The following is a 27,754-nucleotide window of genomic DNA, read 5'->3' on the forward strand; positions in this document are numbered from 1 at the left end:
GACAGAGAGAGAGATCACAAGTAGGCAGAGCAGCAGGCAGAGAGAGAGGAGGAAGCAGGCTCCCCACTGAGCAGAGAGCCCGATGCAGGGCTCGATCCCAGGACCCTGGGATCATGACCTGAGCTGAAGGCAGAGGCCTTAATCCACTGAGCCACCCAGGCGCCCCATAATTAGGGTTCTTTAAGTCTCTTAAGAATACAAGTGTGAAACATAAGAGATAACTGAGGGGCCATCCAAATTCTTCCACTCCATAATTTTTTGACTTCTATTTTTCATACCTAGTAACGACTGAATTCCCAGTTCTCCTAGCACACATATTCTCAGGAATACAAATGACAACAAACAAATTGCTTTTCTACTTTTTTATGCCTTGCCATTAAAAAAATGCTGATTTTCTGATTTAAATCCATTCAGAGTCTACAATGACTAATTTCACATAATACAACCAATGCTATACCAACAAAAACCATATAAAACTTACTCATATTTTTTTGTATGCTGTTATTCAACAAAAATATACCAAACTTATTTTATGCTCAGTTCATTTTATTATACTCCAAATGTATGCCCCTGGAAATTATTTATATATTTCGAAAAAACGACAGTGTAAATATTCAATAACTAAGTAGTGGCAGAAAAAAATGTGTAAAAGGCTTATTATACTTTTCTTTTATACTTATACTATACTTTTCTTATACTTATTATACTTTTCTAGTCTAGTTCTAGTCTAGTCTAGTTCACAACTAACATCTAGAGTATACCATGTGTTAAAAGATGACTAAACTGATATATGGTTTGTATTAAAATTAGGAAATCAAAAACTTCACAGATTAAGTATATGTTATGAATACTGGTAGCAAAAAAAATTATAGAATATGATTCAAAACAAATTCTAAAAATGTACAGCAATAATAGAAAACATCATGCCTTCTTATAGGGGCACAGATCATGTCCAAGAAGGTTTTTCACTCCTTGTCACTTTCTAGAATGTTTACTACTTGCCCCTGGTTTAGTACATAAACCCTCAAACAAGAGGTTGTGTTTAAGTGTATCCTAAGATATTTACCTTTACAGTAGCTAAAAACCTGTCCAAAAGACTGCTAGCCAGAGCAAACGTTTCTGGGTGAAGGCTGAATTGGTACTTGAGTTTGGCGAGCCACTGAATCACTTCATCTCTCTGGGCTGGAGAGACATTCTGCAAGGGAACAATTAAAAGATAAAAATAAAAAAGAACAAGTGAAGTTCCAAGTTATCATCAAGAACGAATTCTCTCTTAAAAGGTTAGCAAATGCTATGGAATACGTTTATATGTTAAAAATGTTTTAAGTTTACTCAAAATCTATCAAACTTAAGATGAACGAAGATAAAACTTTATGTACTGGTCAAAGCAATTTATCAATATCTAATAACCTCTTATTGTTTATTAAATAAAATCTTCACAATGTCATCTCACCACATACCTGTATTTTATTTATTTATTAAGATTTTATTTATTTATTTGACAGAAAGAAACACAGTGAGAGAAGGAACACAAGCAGGGGAAGAAGGACAGGGAGAAGCAGGCTTCCCACTGAGCAGGGAGCCTGATGTGGGCCTCGATCCCAGGACCCTGGGATCATGACCTGAGCTGAAGGCAGGCGCCTAACAACTGAGCCACCCAGGCACCTTCAACCTATACCTATATTTTAATTAAACTAAGGTGTTCAGGGAATCTAACACTTTAAAGGTTAGGTAACACTATTATCAACTGATAGTAGTTTTGGAATTAAATTTCCCAAATCTAGAAAAGAGGAAAATATAGTGAATTTCTTTCTAAGGCAGCAAATAGCCATTAAACCATCTTAGAAAATGTAAATGGAATATGGTGGTAGAACGACAGCCCATTAAAAACAAAAGTGAAGTCAATAGTAATAAAGATATCAGGGACAACAGCTGAATTATGTATTTAAAGATCATGGGAGAATACTGAAGGGGAAATTCACCTAAACTAGTTTACCAATGGAGAGATTATTATACAAACGTATAACATCATTGCTTCCTACATACTATTTTAAACTGCTGAGTACAGGCTTAATTTTGAGAAAGTACACACTTTAAAGCAATAATGACTTAGCTCTCTTTACTCCTTTTGCAGGCACCAGAAAAACAACAAAATCAAACAAACGTAGTAATAATCTACTTACAGTAAACATACCAGAGTACAGAAATGACTCTCTGATTAGTGGAAAGAAGTATTTTCAGTAAGTGAGGGTTCTAGACAAGTAAAGGTTTAATCCAAGCACTGTATCTTTTTAATTACAACCATTTTAGATGGAAAGCCTTCCTCAGAAAGCCAAGAGGCCATGGCTTAAACCTCTTTCCTGATTACTCTGGGTCAATTTTATGAAATCAATTCTGTATCACAGAGAGATACATTAGGAGCTATAAAAGCAGGGTGGGCTGCATATCTTAATAAATCTCCCCAAACAGATATTACAGTTGGAATTTCTTCTCTCCTTCCTCTTGGCTTTCTTTAGTGTTTTGAGAACTATAAGACTTAGTGCTCATTATAATCTCTGCCATTGCACTGGCAAGCTAATTTCTCATTTTTTCCCCTTCCTCTGTCACTTTTCACTTTGGCACAACACAGTAAAGTGTTTCTTAATGTTGGCCAAACCAACTAATCACACATATCATTTTTACATGTAGCTCTAAACTCAGTTATAACTGGTATTTTAGAAGGTTAACTGCCACATATCCACATTCTAGTCAATTCCTTTTGTCAAATAAAGACTGACCCTAGACTACTGCACAAGAAATACTGACAAGAAATTGAGATAAAAAAACGGTTTACAACCTCTCACTATCTCACCACCAAGCTGGTGTTAAAACTATGAACAATAATCTGAAAACATCTGACAGTCAAAACACTTAATTCAGTTCATATTACTATTCAGTGCCCATCGTGCGACAGGTGCTGGCAATACAATGATGAATAAAGAAACTCCGTCTCAACTTCTAAACTTAAAGTCTCACGGTGAGGCAATCAGAAAATGTCAATCATCCATGTTTAGTGTAAAAGAAAGGTACACACGGGTGCGAAGGGAACACCCTGGAAGGGCACTCAGTCGCGTGTGGAAGGAGAATGAAAGCTTCACAGGAGGTAGCGATGAACTTGTATCTTAAAAGTTAAAGTAAGGAGAGGATGTGATCATTTTAAAGACATGGAAAAGATCTATTTTTTTTAAGCCTGTGAAAAACTTTAAAAAACAGGAATCATGTCAACCTGGAGGAAATAACTTACTGTCAAGCTCTTCTGACTCTCAAGTAAAATCAAGGTGGGTGAGAAAGACGCCAGAAACGGATACTCGGAGAATCAGTGTAGAATCCCACTGATCGAGACGAAAACAGAGGCAGTTCACTAAACTGAAGCTGTGGGCTTGACAGGTTCTGGATGCGGACAGCAGCAAGGGCATTTATGTCTTGCACAGACCATGTCATGTCCAACATGACAGAGGAAACCGGAGTCGGGCTATTAGAGCTAGGGGCTAAATTCTCTCTCTCAAAAAGGTGGCAAAACATTGTAGCCTGAAGATGTGGCTTCTTGAGAAAGGTGGGAGGAAGCAGACACAGACTGACAACTAGGTCCGACGTCAAAGAGCTGTTACTGGTCCTTGGTTCTGTAATATATCATTTTCCGCAGAGCCCTGAGCTGCTGCCCCCAGATCCAGCTCTGAACTAGGGGCTCCGAAAGGTCCCTGGGAATGACGTGAAGGCAGTCACAGGACTTCCAGATCAGCTCAGCATTCAAGAGAAATTAAATTCCTACCTAGAAGAGCTTTCATCTAAAATGCCAAGACAAACAGAAAAGTAATGTTAAGCAAGACACTGAAATACATTTGCACCGGAAGCAACCGAAAGTCAGAGTCCCATAAACCTGGGGAGGCTGGAGGGAGGTGAAAGAACAATGGGCCAGAGCAGCCGTGAGGAACAAAAGAACAAAACGTCTTCAATCGCACCTTCAGCTCAGAGATGCATACAATGGGGATAGAGGAGAAAAAGATCCCTGAGTGACAAATTATATATAATGTGCCTATTTGGTGTCTGACATTAAACAAATAATAAACATATAATCGTAAGAGGTGCCGCAGAAGATGGACGCAATGTGCCTCCTGCAAGTACGGAACACAAGGAACACCATATCATGGTTATACCGAAATGATCCAACTTACAGAAAGCACATGGAATGCGAAAGGCACTCAAATACTAGTTTTGTTCTTTCCTACTTCTAAAAATACCTGATGCTCTAATGATGCCAGAAAAAAACAAATTTACAAAATACTACATACAAATAATTATTTTAAACCAATTATAATACAACTAGTTATGAAAAAGATCATGACAAATCTTTGGATTTTATACCTTATATTGAAATATGGGAATAGGGCCAAGAAAGCATTCCCGCATGACTAGAATAATCATCACTAAAAACTTGTAAGAACAACAAAGACCCACAAAAGGTTAACAGTTTAAGAGTCACTCTTAGGGAAATCATACTAAGATCACTTTTTCAAATCAATTCAAACATGTACTGAACAGTAATACTATCAGGGTAGCTTTACGAAAATGAAGTTCTGTGTCTAAGTGATCCAACTTAAAAGGCAAGCCAGGGGAAAGAAAGGAAAGCAGAACTGCCTGCCACCATAGACAGTATGTCCTGGACAAGGGATCTGTTTCCTTTTACATGGATTCCTCAAATAGGGTTAAGCCAGTTCAGAAGCTGAACAATAACTAATCCTCAAGAGAGTTTGGAATGGATTGATTCAAGCTGGTAAAACATGGGTTTTGTATTTCACAAGCTACTATTATGGTCATTTAAAAGACAAATACTCTCCAGCTCTAAACTCTTCAAGGCTCACCATAACCTAGAACAAGTACAAGCCCCCAGGTGTGGCGTACAAATCCCTAGGACCTACTTCTCCAGCCTCACTCACCTTCCATCACTTTCTACCTTAAAATTCATACTGTGAGAGTAGCACTTGCATTTATGGTCCTTCCTTGCTCCTCCTGTGCTATTTTATTACATCACTTCCTTTCTGTTTGTACTGTTCCCTCTGGTTGGTAGACACCCCCCTCTCTTTTTACCTACCTTATTATTTATCCTTCAAGAGCTATTTCAATGGTCACTCCTCACCACACTTTTCCTAATAACTCTAGTTGGGCTAAGTACCTTCCTGTGCTCCCACAGCCTCTCGTCACACCTGTAAAGTTCAACATTTAGAAAAAAAATTACATTTCTGCTTTTGGCTGTGATAGAGTAGGTAGTAACCTACACACCAGCTGAGAACTAGAAAAACTACTGACCACCACCACCACCACCACCACCACTTGTTTTGAAGTCATCAAAACTGCTAGGACAACCAGGCTTTGCAGAACCAAGATTCTGGAAAAGAGGTACAACTATCCCCCGATTTCAAAAGTCCATGTTGCGTCACTTAGCTTTAACTAAAAACCTACCTCAGTGCCTGAAAAATTCCAAAGATTTTCACTTATACGAAAAAAGGCAAAAAGTAAAAATAGCATTCGGCATTCATTTTGCAGCAGGCTGTTACAGAGACAGTGGCACACCCAGAGCAGCAAAATGGTACTGCCCATCTCCTTCCCCCAAACACACTCAGCATCTCAGCCACCAAACTTTGAACTGTGTCTGTGAGCACCAGGGCTTTATCTTGATTTATTTTGCCCATCTGTTGAGCAAGATGTGTCCTAAGATATCAGAAAAGCCAAACAGAGGGGTCTGGGAACACTCAAAAAATTTCCCTTATAAATTAATGGTAACTGCTTCTTTGCGTTACAGCATCTCAGCTTAGAAAAGTTTCCACAGGAATGCTCTACTTTCAAACACTGGGGGAAACCTGGAACTGGAGTGGTCAACTAGAGGAAATAGTAGCTTTTCCTTCAGGGCATTTACCCATCCTCTTGAGTACGGCAAGAGGCTCAAGAGGCTGAGAGGAAGGAAACCTACAGAGCTTCTGAGACTTTCACGGGTGTAGAGACAAAATTTGGAGCCTTAGGAGACAAATGGGGAGAGGAAGGGTCAGAAAACTGAATGTGACAGCGGATTTTCCCCTTAATTCTGGAATGGAATTTTCTGAATGAAATTCTGAAGCTGGGAAGGACAGGGATGTAAGAAGCTAAACCAAAGCCTCTGAGAATCAAGAGTGAGCTCGGCACCCTTCAGCACCCTCCAAGTTCTCAGGTGGAATCGCTGACTGTACTCCGGGAGTGGGGCACAGCAGAGGCAGAGGCAGCCATACCCAACTGCGGCCCAGGCGCCAAGCAGCACCATCCCTCAGTGGGTTAAAGTGATTCATCTCCTACTCAGTCACCTACCAAAGGCAAGACTGAACCCTTCCGCAGCAAGATGACATCTAGAACCGTCACAATTTTTCATAATATTCAGCATTCAATTAAAAATTACTGGGCATGCTAAATAGTATAATGCTAAGTAAAGTAAGTCAATCAGAGAAAGACAAACACCGTGTGATTTCGCTTACACATGGAATTTAAGAAACAAAACAAATGAACAAAGGCGGAAAAATGAGACACAAACCAAGAAAAGGACCCTCAGTTATAGAGAACTGATGGTCAGCAGGGGCGAGCCTGGTGCGGAGATGGGTGAAAGAGATGAAGGGGATTAAGAGAGCAACAAAAAGACCTAAATCTTTGAATTATCAGAAAAAGACTTAATATACAATAAAGGAAAAGTGGGAAAAGAGGTGAAAAAATGAATTTCACCAGAGAAATGATACCTATTAAAAAGCATCTAAAAGAAAATTCCAGAACTGAAAAATATAGTAACTAAAATGAAGAACCCAGTATATGGATCCAACAAATCAGACTTGGTTAGACAGTTATGCTTTGAGGAAAACTTAGTGGTTTTTTTTGTTTTTTTTTTTTTTGTTTTGTTTTTGATTTTTATTTATTTATTTGACAGACAGAGATCACAAATAGGCAGAGAGGCAGGCAGAGAGAGAGAGGAAGGGAAGCAGGCTCCCTGGTGAGCAGAGAGCCCGATGCGGGGCTCGATCCCAGGACCCTGGGATCATGACCTGAGCCGAAGGCAGAGGCTTTAACCCACTGAGCCACCCAGGCGCCCCGAAAACTTAGTTTTTAATGTGTATATTAAAATACAACAGGGGCACCTGAGTGGCTCAGTCGGTTAAGCATCTGCTTTCGGCTCAGTCATGATCCTAGGGTCCTGGGATGGAGCCCCACATCGGGCTCCCTGCTCAGTGGGGAACCTGCTTGTCCTTCTCCCTCTGCCTCTGCCTCTCCCCACACTCCTCGGCTTGTGCTCTCTCTCAGATAAATAACATCTTTAAAAAAATAAGATAAAAGAACAAGTGGAAAGTCATTTTAAGCATCTACCTCAGAATAAAAAACAGCAAATTACACAAAGTAAACAGAAGCAGATAAGAACAAATAAGAAAAATACGTAAGAAGAAAAAAAAGGTACAACAGGGAAAATCAACAGAACTAAAAGGCTAATCAAGAGACTTCTAGAAAGACTCATCAAGAAAGAAAGCACGTATCACCAACTAAGGAAATGAAAAAGGGAACATCAGTATGAACCTTTCTGATATTAAAAAGGCATCATAAATAACTTGACACAAATAACTGACAATTTAGATGAAATAAATTCCTTGGGAAAAAAAAACAATTTACCGAAACTGAAATAAGATTTAAATGAAGACCTGATCAGTCTCACATTTACCAAAGAAAATGAATTATTAAACACTTTCCCACAAATAAATCTCTAGGCTCCCAGTGGAATCTTCCTACACTTTAGAAATAACAACCCAAACAAACAGAGAGTACTTTTTAAAAAAGCAGAACACTTCCTAATTCATTTTAAAAGCCAGCATACTTTATTATGAAACCTGACAAAACACATTATAAACCAATCTCACCCACGAACATAAATGCAAAAACCCTAAGCAAAATGTTAAAAACAAAATCCAATGATGTAAAAAAAAATTTCACACCTATTTATAAAAAAAATCTCTTGACAAATTAAGGCAGATAATCTTCTTAATCTCATAATGATAAGAAATATGTAACGAATTTTATACTTCATGGTGAAATACTGAAAACTTTCCCCTCAAACTAAAACTGAGATAAGGACACCTGTTGCCACTGTTTACATTCAGTGGGGTTCTGGAGGCCTTGACTACTTCTATAAAACAAAAATAAAAAGTATTAAGAACTGGATAGAAAGAAATAAAACCATGATTATTCACAGTTAACATGTCTATATATAATATACAGAAAACCTAAAAGACTGGAAGCAAATTTAATATAGTCAATATATAAAAATCCATTTTATTTCCACATACCAGTGTATAGAAACATACTTAAAAAATGAAAAATCTAAAATACCATTTGTAATAGCCTCAACAAGACTCAAATATCTAGGAATAAACCTAAACTACCAAATATTATTAAATGAAACTGAAGATCGGGGCTCCTAGGTGGCTCAGTTAAGTGTCTGACTCTTGATTTTGGCTCAGGTTATGATCTTAGGGTTGTGGGATCAAGCCCCACACTGGACTCCAAACTCAGCAGAGAGACTGCTTGTCCATCTCCCTTTCTCAAATGAATAAATAAAACCTTAAAAAAAAAAAAAAAAGACATTTAAGACCAACTTTAAAGAAAATGAAGCAATAGTCTATGTTCTGAATTGGAGGACTCCTATTATAAACATGTCAATTCTCCCCAAAGTAACAGATTCAATAATCCCTTCAATTTTTTTTAATTGACAAGTATATTTTAAAATATATATGGAAGAGCAAAGAGTTAAGAATAGCCAAAATAATCTTGAAAAAAAAAAAAAAAAGTTTATGCCACCAAACACTTATTATAATGCTGTAATAATTACTGCAACATGGTATTTAAAGAACAGCAAATGGGCCAATGGCAAGAAAAGAGGCAAGAAACAGACAAATACATTCACAGGTTTATAGTAGTCACTTCATTTATAACAAAACTGCAGGGAAATAGGGAAAAGTATCTTTTTAATAAATGGTGGCGGTTCCCTATGGAATAAATGATGGACTCCAACACTTCACACTATACCCCACCCCGCCCAAAATCCCAACTAGAATGTACATCTAAATGTGAAGGGTAAAACAATCAACTCTGCAGAAAGAAAATCCAAGAGAGTATCTTCGTTACATTGGAATAGACAAACATTCCTTTAAAAAAAGGAAAAAAATTTTGATAACTTGGTCATTAAAAATAAAGGACTTCTATTGATCAAAGGTCAACACAAAGAGAGTCGAAGACATGTGCAATACACAGTCTGCAAAAAAAGAGAACTCTTACAAAACAATTAACAAGACAACTCAGTAGAAACCCAGATGAAAGATCTGAATAGACACTGCATCAAAAAAGTAAATCTAATGGCCAAAAACACATGAAAAGCTGAACTTCATTAGTTATTAAAGAAAAGCAAATTAAACTCAATGTGATACTATAATACACTTAACCAGAATAATGAAAATGAAAAGACAATAACCAAGGGTTGACAAGGATATAGAGTAACTTGGGATTTTCATACTCTGCTAGAAGGGGTAAAAACAAAACTAAAAAACCCCACAAAAAACGTGATATAACATAACATAACATAACAACTTTGGGACAACTGATGGTTATCTACTAAACCTGATATACACGTATCTAGGTTCTACCAATTCCATTCCTAAAAATATATTAAAAAAATACACATATGTTCACTGAGACATGCACAAGAAGATGACACTAATGACCATCAACAGAAGAGATAAATTCAAAGAATTATACATGGCAATGAGAATAAATAAATTACGGCTGCATGAAGTAACACAGATGAATCTTACATAAAAAAAATACTGAACAAGAGGCCAGTACATACTCTATGATTCCATATACATGTATGAAATTCAAAACCAGGAAAAACTAATCTGTGATATTAGGACTGTTTTTTTTTTTTTTTTTGGTTGGGGGGGTTGACGGTAGTAACTACAAGAGGACAGAAGGGGTCTTCTAAAGTGCCAGTAAAGTGGTGTATTTTACACCTGTACACTTACAATTGGTGTACTTTTCTGTACATCATACTTCAAGAAACTGTTTAAAGGAAAGAAAAAAGAGAAACCAACCTGCAGGTTAAATAGATTTATTTATTTACCAAATCCACAGATTATACAAGAATGACAGAAAGTCAACAGATTAGATAACAATTATAATTTTAAAGCCAGAAAAGTGGATCAGAATCAACAATTTTAAGTTTAGTAAGAACAACACCACACCTAGATCAAAAATTAAAAACCACATCTAGCACAAAGGAAAATGTGCTTCACAACTAAACTAGTTGAGTAAGTCAGTAGGACACCGCTGCCAAAACAGTGAAATCTAGGGCCAGTTTAATGAAATCATCAAGCCAAGATAAAGTGAGGTTAACAGTTTCACTTCACTGCTCATTAATGACTACAAATGAAATGTCACAACTTTAAGAAACACACTGAATGAGTGTATCTGGAGTGGTAAAATCTTGTCAAATAATGGTTAAAAAACATGGGGTGTTCAATCAGGCAAAGAGGACTTTGTGGGCTTCCCGTGTCTTTGAGTAGATAAAGGGCTGTCATTTAAACTAAACAGACGCATTCTGTTTGCTCCAGTGGACAAAACCAGAACTAGTAAGTGGCCACTAGAAAGAAGCAGTTTGCAGGTGCAATGTAGGAAAATCTTTCCAATAATTTATAGTCTTCCCACAGTAGACCAGACAAAGTATCCAAAGCAGAAAATAACTTTTCAGAGATGTCAGAAGAACGTTACTACTGTGTGTTAGAGTAAATCAGTGTCTCTCAAACCTAATGCATATTAATAAAACCATGAAGCTTTTTAAAACACAAATTTCCACTACTACTACCACAAGCCCAGTAGGTCTAGATAAGGCCTGGAATCTCTGTAAGAGCCTTCCTGGGTGATTCTGATGCACTCAGCAGCCTCGTGGCTTAAGATCCTGTATTCAGAAACCACATAATTATATGGCCTTTAGGATTCCTTACAGTGTCAAAATTCTAATGAAAATCTTTTTAATAGCTTGAAGCAGTTTTATCTTTGCATATCAAAAGCACATTAGCAAAATAGAGAATATATGAAAGTCCATGTCACTTTGACCAGTCTTTAATTTTTTCTCCCAAATTCATGTAACCAAAATTATTGTGTACTTGAAAATACCATTATTATATAAAAGAACTTATCTAACCTGGACTAATTATAAAGAAATGATAATGCTCATTTTACAGATGTTTACTAGAAGTCTATTTTATGCCAATAAACAAAAATGACACAACTCAACCCCAAGGGAACTCACAATCAAATCATCAGGAAATTTTAATACTGCATACTATCACAAAGGAAGAGTGCTGTGGGAGCACACAGAAGGGGAGTGATAGGTACACAATATTCTTGTATGACCACTCTGTCCTAAACTTGAGGATAGGGGATGCAGATTAGAAGAGAACTGTGTCCTTCGGCTCAGGTCATGATCTCAGGGTCCTGGGATCGAGGCCCGCATCGGGCTCTCTGCTCAGCAGGGAGCCTGCTTCCCTCTCTCTCTCTCTCTGCCTGCCTCTCCATCTACTTGTGATCTCTCTCTGTCAAATAAATAAATAAAATCTTTAAAAAAAAAAAAAAAAAAAAAAAAAAGAAGAGAACTGTGAGAGAATGATCCAGAGACAGAGCTTGGGTAGAAAAAAGACAGAAAAGGAAACTGAAGGAAAGAAGCATAAAAGAAACCTTTATAATATTTTATTTTTCCGTTTTTACCAGCACTTAAAAAATATTTGAAAAGCTGGAAAAGTATGTTTATGGCTTAATGGTAAGACTGTGTTTCTTTTCTGCAAGGAATCAAGGAGCGTAATCATGGCTAGAAGCAATAGTGGGAAGAGAACTAGAAGAGCCAGTCCCTGAGAGTGGCAGAAGAAAATAAGGAAATTAGAACTAAATAGACAAGTGTCCCTGGGGGTTACTATAGCAAGTGGCTGAGCTCCTATAGCTCTTAACTCTCACCGCAGTCTTAACCCCTATCCCCATCAGAACAAGCCCACCCACATTTTGTAAGAATTGACTTTGGCTTGCACTTGATATTACTAAAGGCAAACACTTAATTGGATCCCTCTCCAAAGTTCTAACACTGTTCTATTCTCTGGTATTACCTCAGTAATACCTGTTAAATCACCTATAGATATAGGCCAGATTAAATGATAATAGAGCAATATACTATAATCTTCGTAGAATATCATGTTCAAAGACCATGTTGTAGAAGAATATTATCATTGGTTACATGCTGACTCACGGAGACAGCAGAAGGAAGAAAGAAATGGTTCTAAAGCCCGCTGTATTAAAGCTCTGAGGCTTACCAGAAAGTCAGAACGCAAGGGTAGAAATTTCTATTTTTCTCACTGATGTATGCCCAATGCTAGAAGTACTCAGCATGTAGCAGATACTTAATGAACATTTACTGAATGACTGAATTCCCAAGTAATCTAAAAAAATCAAACACACACACAAAAATAAAAACTGAAAAACAAAGTACAATGGAAAGAGAACTACCTCAAGTTCAAATTATACTTCTACTAGTTATTCAAATCTTGAGCAAAGTGGGACTACTGCCTATTTCAAAGACTACAGTAAGAGAATAAATGTGATAGAATATGGAGATGCCCCTAGCTTGAAAGATATTCACCCAGGTTAACTAATTTTCAATCTGCTAAACAACAAATAAGTAACAGTAAATGCAAAACATCTTTCTTCAGCTTGTGAGAAGGGATGACAGAAGTAGGTTAGTAGAAAATACATACAGATTTTAATAACCTATGAACAAAGGTTAACCTAAATCAAAGGAGGAACTAAGATATTTGCTATTCATTTACCCAAAAATCAAAAATCCAAATTTTCTTGGCCACTGTTCTTTATCCCAAGCACAGTGCTAAGTACTAGGGATAAAAAGAGCTTATACAATAAGCTCTGGGCGTGCATAAACTTCATAGTTATTTGTCAAAAATAACAGGATTAAATGATAGAAGCATAAAAATTTCTAAAAGAAAAGGCATATAGCTAACAGTAACTGAGAGGTAAGATGGCTATTTCCCTAAAAATGTCCAACATTAGCATTACCATAGTAGCTACTTGAACTCCTTAAAATTATCCAAGAAATACACAACAATTTGTTTACTAAAGATAATTTCAGCCTCCGTAGCTAACTATATACCTAGAAATAAAGAAAGCTTACTATTGTTAGTATTGGACTACAAAGAAAGAGAACATATCTTCCTAAAGCTGTAACTCAGATAACAAAACAAACAAACAAAAACAAAAAAGGCATTTTTTGGGGCGCCTGGGTGGCTCAGTGGGTTAAGCCACTGCCTTCAGCTCAGGTCATGATCCCAGGTCCTGGGATCGAGCCCCGCATCGGGCTTTCTGCTCCGCAGGGAGCCTGCTTCCTCCTCTCTCTCTGCCTGCCTCTCTGCCTACTTGTGATTTCTCTCTGTCAAATAAATAAATAAAATCTTAAAAAAAAAAAAAAAAAGGCATTTTTGTCCTGTTTCAAAATAAAACAAGGGGAGGTTTCTCCAATAAAGAATAGAGCGTATCCTTTAATGGTATAGATTTCTCCAATGCAGTGTCAAGATACCACTTTATGACAGCACACTTATTGCTGAAAGAAGTCCTCTATCTAGAGTGATGAGAAAAATCATTACCTGATTTGTAGGCATTTTCGGCACATTCACCTTCCACATCTGGGCTTCCCTAGAGATTGCCTTTTCCAACAGGAAAGACAATCTCTGGTTTTCCAAAGGCCCTGGAAACTTCATGATATCCTTTGGATCTGCCTGCCTCCCAGCTTGATGTAGCTACCTATAAAATCAAATATAAAACAATGCTTTTTCTTTCATTATAAAATACATGTAGCACTGTATAAATATGTTGGTTCTTATTAAGCAATTCATAAAACAAATTAAGAATGTTATGAGGCAGTAGAGGATTTTACAGCTCTTTAAAACATCATATATTAAAATGTTACAGTAATAATCAGTTACCTAAACATATTCACTTTAAATTTGAAACTCAGTCATAAGGAAAATAAAAACCTGGCCATATAATTGATAGAACCAATAGACTCCCATGAAAATATATTATTGTGTTTCAAATTGTGTCAACAAATCTTAAATTGTGGGCTTTTTATACTAGCAATTCTTAATAATTGTCCCAAATATCCCTCTGAAAAATCTAACCAGATAAAGGCTATTAACCTTTTTCTTCATTAAAAAAGTTATATCCATTACATTAAATCCCACCCATTCCCGTATAATCAGTATGAAATCATCCCCATTTTAAGTATAAAACCATCTTTGTGCTTCCAATATATAGTGTCCACTAGCTACACATATGGCCAATTATATTTTAACTGAATAAAGTTAAAATATAATTCTTCAGTCACACTAGCAGCATTTCAAATGCTCGATATTACATGCGGTTGATGGATAATGTATCAGATAGAAATATTCCTTTTCAGCACTACCACTGCAGAAACGTTCTACTGGAAAGTGTTGATCTAGAAAACTCAACAATCAGCTGACTGGCCCTCTAAAATGAGCAAGCCTAAGGAGCAACAGTGTAGATCAGTGCAGGCAACTGAAAGTCCAGGAGAGATGTCTTTAGGTTTAAAAAAAGAAAAAAGAAAGAAAAGAAACTAGAGATTTGAGAGGTACAACCATGTACAGAAAATTAGACTGAGAAACTGAAGATACGGCAAGATTCAACCAGATTTGATGAAAGCTAAGGAACTAAAAATGTAATTAGCTTCAGAAACAAAGATTATGCAAGAAGGTAAATATAATAATATATCACAACATTCACATAGCAATAACAGTGAAAATACTGAATAGGGACTTCAACAAACAGATTAAAACTGCATTGGGAAGATGGGAGGTGTAAGAAGGTAAAATGAGCACTACATCTTTATGCGTCACTGTAGGCAAAACATAAATACCTAAAACTGAAATATCAAAAAACAGTAGAGCAAATTATTTGAAAATATGATCTTAAATACAAGAGAAACAGATAAGCTGGGGCGCCTGCGTGGCTCAGTGGGTTAAGCCTTTGGCTCTGGTCCTGATCTCAGGATCCTGGGATCAAGCCTTGCCCCCTGCATCGGGCTCTCTTCTCAGCAGGGAGCCTGCTTCCCCCCCCCCCAACTTACTTGTGATCTGTCAAATAAATAAATAAAATCTTAAAAAAAAAAAAGAGAGAGAGAGAAAGAGAAACAGATAAGCACTTAGAAGTTAACCTGTGAGAAAAGGGTTAGAAAATCCAGCCACAGAATGCTCTTCATTATAAACCTCATGTAACTATTTCATTTTTCAACTATGTACCTGTATTATGTACCTATGTACCTTCATATTCGTGAGATTTTCAAAAAAGTAAATATCTAGAATTAACAAAGAAAAGTTCTGATTTTTAAATAAAATTTAAAATTAATTAAAAACAAACTTCAATGTCCATGCCCCCTTCACCCCCAACTCCAGGTCGGATCCCTTTCTTAGTCATCACTTCCCATGCTTCACCTTCTTGCTATAGAACCTACTGCAGACTACCTCTGGTTAACTGGATACGGATTTTTTTTTTTCATTTTGCTTCTTTGAATGTCTGAGTTTTTGCATATTTCCTATAACGAGCATTAAGTACCTTTCATACCAAGAAAAAATGGTAAATAACACAGAAGGAAAAGAAATACTACCTAACGCAAAGGCCCATTTCAAAGGTTAACTTCTTCCAAGAATTCTTGATTCTCTAATCTGGTGTGATTTCTGTCTGAAAGCAGCTTCCCACTATTTTCCCTATGAAATGATAAACGTTATGATACTAAAAATTACCTACCAATATTGTTTGTTTTTTTTTTTTTTAATCACTCACAGAATCCTCATGAAACAGGGACTCAACCAAAGACTGGTTTCAATCCTTGGGGCCAAAACCAAAACAAACCAATCCAAGCCTAAACTCTCTTTCATAAGCCAATTCTTGAAATGTCTGAAGGTGGCTAGCAAGCCCACCAATTCTTCTTCCACAGCTGAAGAACTGGCCAAGATTTCCCCACATGACATGACTTTTGCTCTTCTAAATGCAGTCTAAGATCATTAGCTACTTTTTTGAGTCCACACCACAGTATGAACTCTTAAGACCTCCTGAGGTACACTGAGGCAAACTCCCTCTCCATGTGCCCACCACGTACATAGTTTTGGAGCCCCTTTTTGGGGGGGAAGGGGAGATAACCTTGTTCAGGACTATAAATGTATTTTTTTTTTTTTTAAAAAGGTCATCTTGTTATATTCCATCTACTGTTACATTCGGCTGAGATGTTCTGATTCCAATTTTGCTGCCTTGGTACTTTTCTCAGATTTTCCATAACTAGATAAATAAACTCACTATAATTTCATCTAAAACAGATGGAAATATTAACCTTATTAACTTTAGAAATAGAGTGTAAACTAGATGACCATCAGTCAAGAGATCTTTAGGAAAAAACACCTATACTGGATGGAGATTAAACTTGGTTTATTTATTGGTTCTAAGGTTTCTTCTAACCGAATTTTAGTCTGTAATTCATTAACTCTTGTTAAAACATACCAAATTACTTCATTCCATTAGTTTCACCCAACAGGGTGGCTCATCGGGAGCCCTCAGCCTTCTCAGCACACCAATGGCTGGCTGCCCCTGTGATTACTCTTCCCTCAAAATGCTTCCTCTGAAGATTATTTTTAGGAGGGAGGGATGGATGGATAGATGGATGGGGACAGACAGAGATAAACAAGATAGAATCATGTAGAGAATAAGAAGGTTCAAGAGATTCCTGTTCTCCAATTTTCTACAGTTAAGACCCTAAGTAAGAGTTTCAAATACTTAGATGCTTTAACAATTTTTTTTTAAACAAAGAATTCAGGTCAAAGAAGAAATCACAAGGAAAATTAGAAAATACTTTGAGGTAATGAAAAAGGAAACATACCAAAACTTATGGGATGCAAGTAGAGCAAACTATACCTAAAGCAAACCAGAAGAAAAATTAAGAGTGGAAATTAATGAAGGAATAGAAAAATAGAGAAAACCAATGCAACTAAAAGTTGGTTCTTTGAAAAGATCAACAAAATTGGCAAACCTCTAGCTACACTGACCAAATAAAAACAGAAAGGATGAAGTACTAAAATCAGGAATAAAAGGAGACATTATCACCTATGTTGTAGAAATAAGAGGTATTATAAAGGAATCTTATGAACGAGGATTTGCAAATAAATTAGACAACTTTGCATGAAATGGACAAATACCTAGAACCACAAATTATCAAAACGGACTTTAAAAAGAAACAGAAAAGCTGAAGAGCCACGTAACAAGAAATTCAATTAGTAAACAACTGTCAAAGAAAAGCCCATGTCCAAGGGATTTCACTAATGAATACTACATCTATAAAAAAATTAAAATTCTTCACAAACTCTTCCAAAAAGTAGAGGAAGAGCATTTCTCAACTCATTTTATGAGGCCAGTTAAGCAAACAAAGAAAACAGCATTAGAAAACTATGGAGAACATCTCTTCTAAATAAAGATGAAGAATTCCTCAAGAAAATAGTAGCAAACTGAATCTGGCAACATTTAAAAAAAGGATTACATAACATAACTGAGTGGGATTTGCACCAGGAATGCAAAGTTGGTTTAACATTCAGGAAATCATTAATGTAATACACCATATGAATAATAGAAAATAAAGGAAACGTTCTTCGCTCACACTAGGGGAATGTAACAAAGGGTAAAGAGTTCAAATTTCCTTTATCTTTTAAAAATAAGATATAAATAATCCGAGTGAAAGAAAAAAGGATGGAGAAAATATTTCAGATCAAATTAGACTACAGAAAAATGAAAGTTCAATATCTGATGCTAGACTCAATCCTAAATTGGAAAGATAAAATGCTATAAAGATCATTACTGGGCCAAATGACATAACGGGAACATGGACAAATTAAAGTAAATGTATCAATGTTACGTTTACTAAAGTTGATAACTTTACTGTGATTCTGTAAGAACATCCCTCTTAGAAAATACACACTAAAATCCTTAGGAGTAAAGGGCATATGCAATATACATATATATGAGAGCGAGGACAAATGATAAATATGCAGTGAAATGCTGATGGTAGATGAAATGATAGTTTCTTTTTAAAATTATTTACAAGTTAATCCCCATCCCCCAAGGCTGTATTTATGGAAGTGCTTATTTTAGACACTCCTTTTGACACTCCTTTTCGAAATTCTAGTAAGACAGGGCGTCTGGGTGGCTCAGTTGGTTTTAGTGTCTGCCCACCTGGGGCATGATCTCAGGGTGCTGGGATCAGGCCCCAAATTGTCACTGTTGCACTGTCGGGCTCCCTGCTCAGTGGGAGTCTCCTTCTCCCTCTGTGCCGCCCCCCCCCCCCATATAAATATTAAAAAAATTTTTTTAAATGATTCTAGTAAGACAAACAATGATACAGTGAAGAAAGCATTAGCTTGAGTTTTACTTTCCTTACTGATAATGCACCAGCCTGTTTTCTAATGTGTAAAACAGACTGAGTTAGATTAATGCAACCTGAATAAAATACACTTAAAATACAATTTTACTGTTTTAAATAGTAGACCTTTAGAGTTGTATCTTATTATTTCACGCCATTAGTCACATCCAGAACTGTGAATGCTCAGATAGAAGTCTCTAGGAACTAAGAAACAGAAGGGCTGTTTTGAATGGCATATTCCACACACTTCTAGCTTTATGACAGTTCAACATTTCTCCTGTCAATCTTTCAATTATTTCTGCTTTTTTCTCTGTGTTTATCAGAGCTTAATGCATGCATGAACAGTTTTATAAAGTTATTGTATAGCATAAACTGTATTAGAAATCTACATACAGGGCCTCCTGCTATTCTAAGGGAAAGTACTGCACAGTCTTGGGTAAACACAGAAATAACTTCATTCATACAGAATTATTATAGTTATTATCACTGTAACACCAACTCCGTTTATAAGTCTGTGCTGGTGCAGACTTCTGGATCTTAGTTCCTATTCTAAAAAGGAGGATTTATTAATGTGACCATCTCCCTGAGTTCATGCCCCTAACCTAATAATGAACTACAGGTTCATCATATCCCATGACAGCCCTCCGTTTGTCTCCCCAGCGCCACCCTGTCCACACAGTTCTTTCAACCTACCTGTCCTCCTCTCGCTGGCACTCCCCTTCCTACAGAGCTGTCCCTTGCAAAGGTCTGTGTCTAGTCCCCTGCCTTCTGACATCTGTACTTAGACATAATTCTACTTTTGCATTTAGTTGCTCTGTGAGAATTATTTGCCCACCCGTGTCTCCTACAAACCCTGAGTTCTCCGAGGGCACACACTCTCCAGATTCAGCACGAATGTCTAACAAGAGCGCACACTTCAGCTCCACGTAAGTCAAAGCAATGAGTGCTCTCTCCTTGGCCAGATACTGTTCGAGGTACTCCGCCACCTTAACTCCCTTAATCCTTACGCAACCTCAAGAAGCTGGAATTACTGTTAAGCCCGTTCTGAAGAGGAAGAAACACGCAGAGAAAGGGACCCTCCCCTTTTACAGTACTGTACACTTCACACGACACTGGCTGTGTATCAGAACAGAACACACACACGCAGCTTCCAACCTCCACCAAAAACATCAGAGCCCCGTTCCACCCGACCACGAGTCAAACGGGCACATAAGCGCGGTCACCTGGAACTGAACACCAACTCTGCCAGCCCTCGGCTCGCCACGACGACGACTCTGCTCTCCGTCAGGGTTCCGGAATGTGTCCAGAATCGCTCCTCTTTCTGGCTGCAGATCAGCAACTCTAAACCCGATTGACTCTTTCTGAAGCTACTTGTCCACTCCTATTTCATCGACCCCGAACCATGCACGGAAGCTGGAAGCCAGGGATGCTACCTCCAAGTTCCCAACAACTCCACTTCTGGGACGCAGACTACGTGGCACAGCCGGACGGCTCGGGTCTGCATTCCCGCCACCGGCCCCCAGCCGGCACCCCCAGGGGAGGTCATCCTCTGGCCCCTCGGTTTCCCTCCTCCGCGAAATGAGGCTCCCGGACCACCTGCCCCCCACCGCGTCCTCGCGAGGCTCGGGAGTCTGCGAACCACCTTCGGCGATGCCCGCCAGACAAGAAGCTTCCACAAGTGCTACCAACAGTCCGCTCCGCTCCTCGGACGCGGACGGAATGAAAACTAAACACTTCAGCTGGACGTTCACGGTCTGGCTCCACTCCACCTCCCCGGACAGACCTTCCCCTACGCTGCTACCTGATTCTCCACTCCGGCCCGAACCACCTACAAAGGAACCTCTAGCTCCGGAGAGGTCCGTTCCGCCCTCTTCAAAATTTCGGTGCATTTACCTCCCCCTTTCCCCACTCCCCCCTCTTCCCTCCTTTTCACCTATCGGGGAGACGCTGTTCAGGGTGCGACCCCACTCTCACCTCCTCTCCACCCCCCCACCTGGGGTAACGGCCCCTCCCCCAACCTCCCGGGCACCAGCACTGCCCAGCCCGCCCGGCGGCCACTCGGCTTTGCAATGTAAATGTCGCCCTCCGCTCCCGCAGCAGCCCCGAAGTCCAAGGGTGGGGGTGTGTCCCCTTCTTTGTGCACCGCACAGCCCGCGGGCCCAGAAGCGGCAGGCGCGGGCAGCTCGCCGTCGCTACACCGAAGTTACTCGCGGACACAGAAACTGGCCCGAAGGGAACGCGGCGGAGCCGCTGACGAACCGGGCAGGTGCCGAACTGTTCCGGCGCGGAGGGGGCGGACCGGGGGTGGTCCCGAAGGCTGCCTTTGGGGGGCGGCGGGGGTCTGCTTTAGCCACCGAGCGCGGCGCCCGGAGCTACCCTTCGGGCAGCGCGGGGGACGGGGGCGACGGGGGGCGCGCGAGCGCGGGGCGCCGAGACGCCGCGACTCCCCCGCCCCCTCACCTTCTCCTCCTCTTCCTCCTCCTCCTCCTCCCCGGCGGAGCTGTAGGCCTCACAGTGGTGATGCGGGGTCATCCGGGGGCACGTTACCACCCCATTTTCCTCAGCGCGCGGCGGCGGGGCGCGCGGGACCAGGACGGCACCGACTGAGGAGGGAGAAGAGGGGGAACCGGGCCGGGGCGGGGGCGCGGGCGCTGGCGAGCGAGCGGGACGCACGGCTGCGGCCGGGGGGGTCAGCGAATTAGTTCCATGACTCCCCCGGGCCTGAGGCCGCCGCGGTCAGCGCCGGTCCCACTCCTCCAACGGCCGCCGCTAGTGCCCGGGTGGGGAGGGGGTTCCCTCTCGCCATAGGGCGGCGGGGGCCGGGGAGAGGCGGGGGGTGAGACCGGCTCTGCCCCTGCCCGGGGGAAGCGTCTCCGAGGGGAAATGGTGAAAAGGGGGTAAGGGGGAAAAAAGGAAAAAAAAAAAAGGAAGGGGAAAGGGGGGAAAATAAGAAAAAGCGAGACAGAGGCGCTGCCGCGTCCGCTCGCGGGGAAGGCTGGGGAGGGAGGGGAGGGGAGAAAGAAGTGCCGGCTCCGTCGGCTCCGCCCTCGCGGACCGATTCCTAGATCTGCTTTCTCGTTGTAAACAACACTGAGCTGATCTTTCCCCCCTCCCCTTTTTTCTTTTCCGTGGCCTTCACCGTCCAACGAGCGTATAGGGGAGTCCGGCAAGAAGCTGAGCTGTTGGAGACGGGCGGGAGAAGTCTTTAGTACTGGGGTCGAAAAGGGAAGACATTTCCTACAGGCCAAGGAAACTCAAAGGTGCGCGGTCTCGTTTCCCTAGGAGAAGCGGAAGGGCACACCGTCCGCTCACGGTGACGTAAGCGCCGGCCGCTCGCTGGCAGAGGCGTGCGGTGGCTGGAGAGTGCGCTGCGCATGCGCCCCGGGGAAGAAAGAAGCAGCTGAGCGCTCCCCTTGGGGGTGGGGCTTGTCCGGATGCTCCCTTTGCCCACCGTGAAGCTGCTTGATGTTATCCAACCTGATGAGTGTCTAGGGCTTGTAAGAAGGGTTTATTGGGAAGGGGCTGGTTTTCTGTTGTGTTAAAGATTTTGCATTCTTTGTTGACCTCGCAAAAAATTGTCTATTACATATAAGTAGAATTGCGGCTTTTTTCTGGTGGCACATAGCGGATGGAGGTAGACGGTCAAGCGCTTTAGAAATCTGGCAGTTTGGAAGATCATATCCTTAAGCATCGTCTTGGGTGTTAAGGGCCTTTTAAAACGGTAAATTATACTATCGATGGCAGGGAACATGCTTGGTAATGCGCCAAGGGAATTGTGTCCACTGAACCAACACACCTATTTGAGTAGGTTTTATTACCAGATGTTTAACGAGTGTGTGGTGACATATAAATGTGTTTTATTTGAGGTTCTTTTACTCACCTATGGTAATTTCTGGCTCGTCTTTTAATTGTTTTAATTAGAGAAAGAATATGTGGAATTAGAGTTTTGAAAGAGGAAAGGGGGGAAAATCTCAAATTCAACCATTTACAGGAGTAATCTCCTTTGTGTTTTCCATTTCTGTTTTTTATATGCCTGTTTTGTCAGTCATTGAAAAAAATTGTATTGAGCTTATTCATCCGACCAGACTCAGTGGTAAGCGCTAGCGAACTGGAAGGAACCGAGACGGAAATAGCTCCTGCCTTCATGGAGTGTACAATGCAAACAGAATAAATATTAAGCTAATAATCACAATCTAAAGTTACCCGATACATATTTACCCAAAGAACACGGAAACACTATTTTGAAGGAATATATGCACCCATAAGTTTATTGCAGCCTTATTTACAATAGCTAAACTGTGGAAGCAGCCCAGGTATCCATCTATAGGTGAATGGATAAAGATGTGGAATATTATTCAGCCGTAAAAGGGCGAAATCTTGTCATTTGCAACAAGACTGGCTCTAGAGAAGATAATGCTAAGTGATAAGCCAATCAGAGAAAGACAAATGTATGATTTCACTTATTGGGGAATTTAAGACACAAAATAGGTAACGAAGGAAAAAAGAAAGAAACAAACAAACAAAACAAAACAAAACCAGACTCAACTATAGAGAACAGATGGCTACCAGAAAGGAGACAGGTGAGGGATGGGTGAAATAGATGAAGGGAATTAATAGGTACATTTAACTGATGAACGCTGAGTAATATATGGAACTGTTGAATCGCTATATTGGTGTGTAGTGTACACCAGAAATGAATATAACACTGCATGTTAACTACACTGGAAGAAAATGAATAAAAAAAAAAAATTACCCAGTACATTGATCTGTATACGTGTGCTGAGTTCACTCCCTAGAATACAAGGTCTAGGATCTTGTGTGTTTTGTTTTCACTCTGTATCCCTGCATGTAATAACCTCTCAGTATCTGATTACTAAGCAAATGAACAATTACCAGTATCAAAAGTATTAAGATGGGGGCACCTGGGTGGCTCAGTGGGTTAAAGCCTCTGCCTTCGGCTCAGGTCATGATCCCGGGGTTCTGGGATAGAGCCCCGCATCGGGCTCTCCTCTCAGCAGGGAGCCTGCTTCCTCCTCTCTCTCTGCCTGCCTCTCTGACTACTTGTGACCTCTCTCTCTGTCAAATAAATAAAAAATATCTTAAAAAAAAAAAAGTATTAAGATGGAAAATTGCAGACTGCTATGGAAATGTTCAACCTTAGACTAGGTAGGGATATCAGAGAAGGTTTTTCTGAGGAAGTGACATTTAAGATGAGACTTGAAACCACTGGGCAAAGAAGTGGGGGAAAAAGTGATACAGGCAGGGGAAAACAACAAGTACAAAGGTTCTGAAGCTGAGAGGTTGTAAAAAATCTCTGAAAGGTAGTGTATCTAGCTGGTCCTGAGAATGGAGGAGGGGGGAGAATTGAGGTCTTTAGGTCCATAGGATGGAGAAGGGGAAGGGACACGCAGGCAAGATTTTAAGTGGGTTTTACCCTTTTTTTCATTTCATGTAGCCTTTTTCCATATTATTATGTGGTTTTCTTTTTACATGGCCAAAATTTTTCTGTAGAGTACTTTTCAGAGTATAGCATTTCTGCATAATACCTCTGGGAGTGCAACATAATTACATTGTCCGACCATATAAACCATATAAATCATATAAATTCTACTTCTAGGTAGATAGCCAAGAAAAATGGGGGCATGTCCAAGCAAAAACTTGTCCATGTAGGGTGCCTGGCTGGCTCAGTCATTAGAGCATGCGACTCTTGATCTCAGGGTTGTAAGTTTAAGCTCTGTGTTGGGTATAGAGATTAGTTAAAAACTAAAAATTTTAAAATTAAAAAAAAAATTGTCCATGAATGTTCATAATAGCATTATCCATACAAGCCAAAAGGTGAAACGATATGTATGTCTACCAACTGATGAACACATAAATTAAATGTGGTATATCTATGCAATGAAATATTTGGCCATAAGAAGGATGTGTTGATATATGGGGTAACATGAATGACCCTCGAGAACATATAAAGTCTTTTGTGATGGGTTTCTTTCACTTAGCATGATGACTCTGTTTATATGAAATGTCCAGGATAGGCAGATCCTTAGAGACAGAAAGGATTAATGGTTGCGTAGCCCTGGGTGCAGAGGTGGAATTGGGGAATGATAGCCAAAGAATGTTGGGTTTCTTTTTGAGGCAAACGTTCTAAAATTGATTGTGATGATGGTTGTACTACTCTGAATATACTAAAAAACACTGAATTGTATACTTAATCGGATTGGATGAAATGTGAATTATATATCAATAATGCTATTATCAAAAAAATGAAGGAAAGAAACAAAAATAATCCAACTAATTGTCCTTCATAACCTTTTTTGGATTATTCCTGGGTCCAATGGTCTTTACCGTTTTATGGATTTTGTTGAATACCAAATTTGCCAAGTTGTTTGGCAGAGAGGTAAACCAGTTAAAATGTAACTGGGAATATTTAAGAGCTTCTACTTCGTTATATACTTAACCTTTTTGAAGTTTAGGTTTATTTAAAGTATCTTACTGTCTGTGAGAGTGCCAGTGACAATTTAGTCTATAGCACTATAAATGTAATTTCGAGTAATTAATAGGTGTTAAGGAAAAAGTTCCAGTTGTCCTAACAAAAACTATCAGCATTCTTCTACACTTTTAATCCAAGTCTCTTTTTCCTTAATAACTGTGACATTGCTTTTACGATGGTTGTAGTTGTAAAAAAGCCTTTGAAATTACCTGAGAAAATCAATAAGGCATATGAAGAAAAGATGTTACTATCCATTTATTGGTAAGGAATTCATATTTTCTTCATTTTTTCAGTCTTTTTAGAAATGTTTCCCTTTTGTCCTAATGGTTAAAAAATAAATATCTTTCTACATGGCACTCACAACTAATAATAACTAAAATGTGTTGATTACTTACAGTGTACCAGGCATAGCACGTTTGGTGCATCCTCTCATTTTTATCCCCACAACACTCCCCTGTAGTAGGTGTTTTTGTTGTCCCCATTTTGTAGAAAATATAGAGGTCAAGTAAATCTGCAGGACTGGTCACACAGCGTGGAGAGACACAGCCAGCGTGCAGACCTTCCTTGTCTGACTCCAGAGCCAGCTGTGCTTTCAATAACCACCCTTCCCTGCCTCACCCTGTGGGTATTTCTGGCTTGCATTAAATCTTTGAATAAAAATACTCGCCCTCTGGTTATTTTTGTTTTGCCTTTAATCTTAGAACACATTTTTTTTTTAAGATTTTAGTTAGCAGTTTATATTTGTGTTTCCAGAGAGTTGATTTTTTGCTTAAAAGGGGGTTATTCAATTTTCTTAGCCTTGTTCTATTTCATGACTGGAATACTGAATCTTGAAATAACAAACACACCTTGCTTCAAAGGCGGAGTGGTAGAGTAAGGAAACACCTGAGGAACGGTGCTACCATCATAGGAAATGATCTGCTCTGAAATGCAAAATGGTGTCAAGTGAGACCCTTTGGAAAGTCTAGGACAGCTGAAGGGAATCAAGTTGATGAGCACAAAGTGGTTTGCCATCTTTAATCGTCCAGGAAAAATAATTAGAAGTGCACTGCATACCTTTTTTATGAGTATAGAAGACAAGGCTATTACATCTTAAAGACAGAAATTTCTGGTCTCCTTTGTCTTTTTTTTTTTTAAAGATTTTATTTATTTATTTGATAGATAGAGATCACAAGCAGGCAGAGAGGCAGGCAGAGAGAGAGAGAGCAGGGAGCCTGATGTGGGGCTCGATCCCACAGGACCCTGGGATCATGACCTGGGCCGAAGGCAGAGGCTTTAACCCACTGAGCCACCCAGGCGCCCCTGTCTTTTTTTTTTTTTTTAAAGATTTTATTTATTTATTTGATAGAGATCACAAGTAGGCAGAGAGGCAGGCAGAGAGAGAGAGAAGGGGAAGCAGGCTCCCCGCTGCGCAGAGAGCCCAGTGCGGGGCTCGACCCCAGGACCCTGGGATCACGACCTGAGCCGAAGGCAGAGGCTTTAACCCACTGAGCCACCCAGGCGCCCCTCTGGTCTCCTTTGTCTTAAGTGAAACTTTTAGGGTAACGTTCCCAGCAGACGATTTATGACAGTACTGTCTTGTAGGAGAAATATGGAGGCCTCCAGAAGCAAAGGAAATGATTTAGTGTCATTATAATCACTTATCTTTAGAATCTGCTTACATTTAAGGATCCTTTTTACAGCTTCCAAATATGTTTTCATTAATCGCTACAGTGACGGAATATAAGAGGAGTAAACTTCCCAAACAGACATCAAGAGGAAAGGAGTCCCCATTCATCAAATAGTATAGGGACCTCCTATTTACTATTAGGTGGGGAGAAAGTGCTCAGGCAAAACAAGCCAAAAATTCTAAAATAGGAAACCACAAGCTGCTTTCCACACTTTACCCTGAATGTCCACTGGATTCAGGCTTCTTATAGTTAGTGTCTATTTAGAAAGACCTCACCTGAAGGAATCATTGGTTGCATGCTTCATTAAGAGGGCCTCAGAAGTGGGACGCCTGGGTGGCTCAGTTGGTTAAGCCGCTGCCTTCGGCTCAGGTCATGATCCCAGCGTCCTGGGATCGAGTCCCACATCGGGCTCCTTGTTCTGTGGGGAGCCTGCTTCTCCCTCTGCTTCTGCCTGCCACTCTGCCTGTGCTCTCTCTCTCTCTCTCTCTCTCTCTCTCTCTCTGACAAATAAATAAAATCTTTAAAAAAAAAAAAAGAGGGCCTCAGAAGTCAAATAGCAGCCACCTATTTGAAATTTGTAAGCCAAAAGGTCTTCAGCAGAAACATTTTATCCTTTTCTTATTGTTGGAAGAAAAATACAGCATTTAAATAACATCACTTTACTCTTTCACAAACTGTTTTTTAATTCCTGAACCATCAAATTTAGTAAATTCAGAAAAAAATCTTTTTAAAAATTTTTTAAAGATTTCATTTACTTGAGAGAAAGCACAAGCAGGGGAAATGGCAGAGGGAGAGGGAGAGGGAGAAGCAGGCTCCCAGCTGAGCAGGGAGCCCGCCTGTGGGATCCAATCCCAGGACCCCGAGATCATGACCCAATCTGAAGGCAGACACCCAACCGACTGAGCCACCCAGGCGCCCTAAATATATCTTATATAATCAAACTATCAATACACGTTGTTTCTTGTCAAACATTTATGG

General features: G+C 39.8%; 1 protein-coding gene and 1 long non-coding RNA gene across 4 annotated transcripts in view; one reads left to right on the forward strand and one right to left on the reverse strand.

Moving 5' to 3' along the window:
* CCNI (cyclin I) overlaps window positions 1-21,637 on the reverse strand; it is a 31,920-nt gene extending 10,283 nt beyond the window's left edge. Inside the window, exons 1-3 of one of the 3 annotated variants that reach the window (XM_047719606.1) lie at window positions 21,077-21,637; window positions 13,785-13,941; window positions 1,067-1,195 (exon numbers count right to left, since the gene is read on the reverse strand). In XM_047719606.1, the coding sequence (XP_047575562.1) occupies window positions 1,067-1,195; window positions 13,785-13,898 (243 nt within the window). In that variant the 5' untranslated portion in view covers window positions 13,899-13,941; window positions 21,077-21,637. The remainder of the gene's footprint in view (window positions 1-1,066; window positions 1,196-13,784; window positions 13,942-21,076) is intronic. The other 2 variants (XM_047719607.1, XM_047719608.1) reach the window with 2 other exon arrangements.
* A 2,094-nt stretch (window positions 21,638-23,731) lies between these two features.
* On the forward strand, window positions 23,732-25,781 carry LOC125093879 (uncharacterized). The gene is made up of 2 exons (XR_007125361.1): window positions 23,732-25,367; window positions 25,596-25,781. It is a non-coding gene; the product is annotated as an uncharacterized LOC125093879 (long non-coding RNA).
* Window positions 25,782-27,754: the final 1,973 nt, after the last annotated feature.

Source organism: Lutra lutra, chromosome 2, assembly GCF_902655055.1.
Source record: "Lutra lutra chromosome 2, mLutLut1.2, whole genome shotgun sequence".
NCBI lineage: Eukaryota > Metazoa > Chordata > Mammalia > Carnivora > Mustelidae > Lutra > Lutra lutra.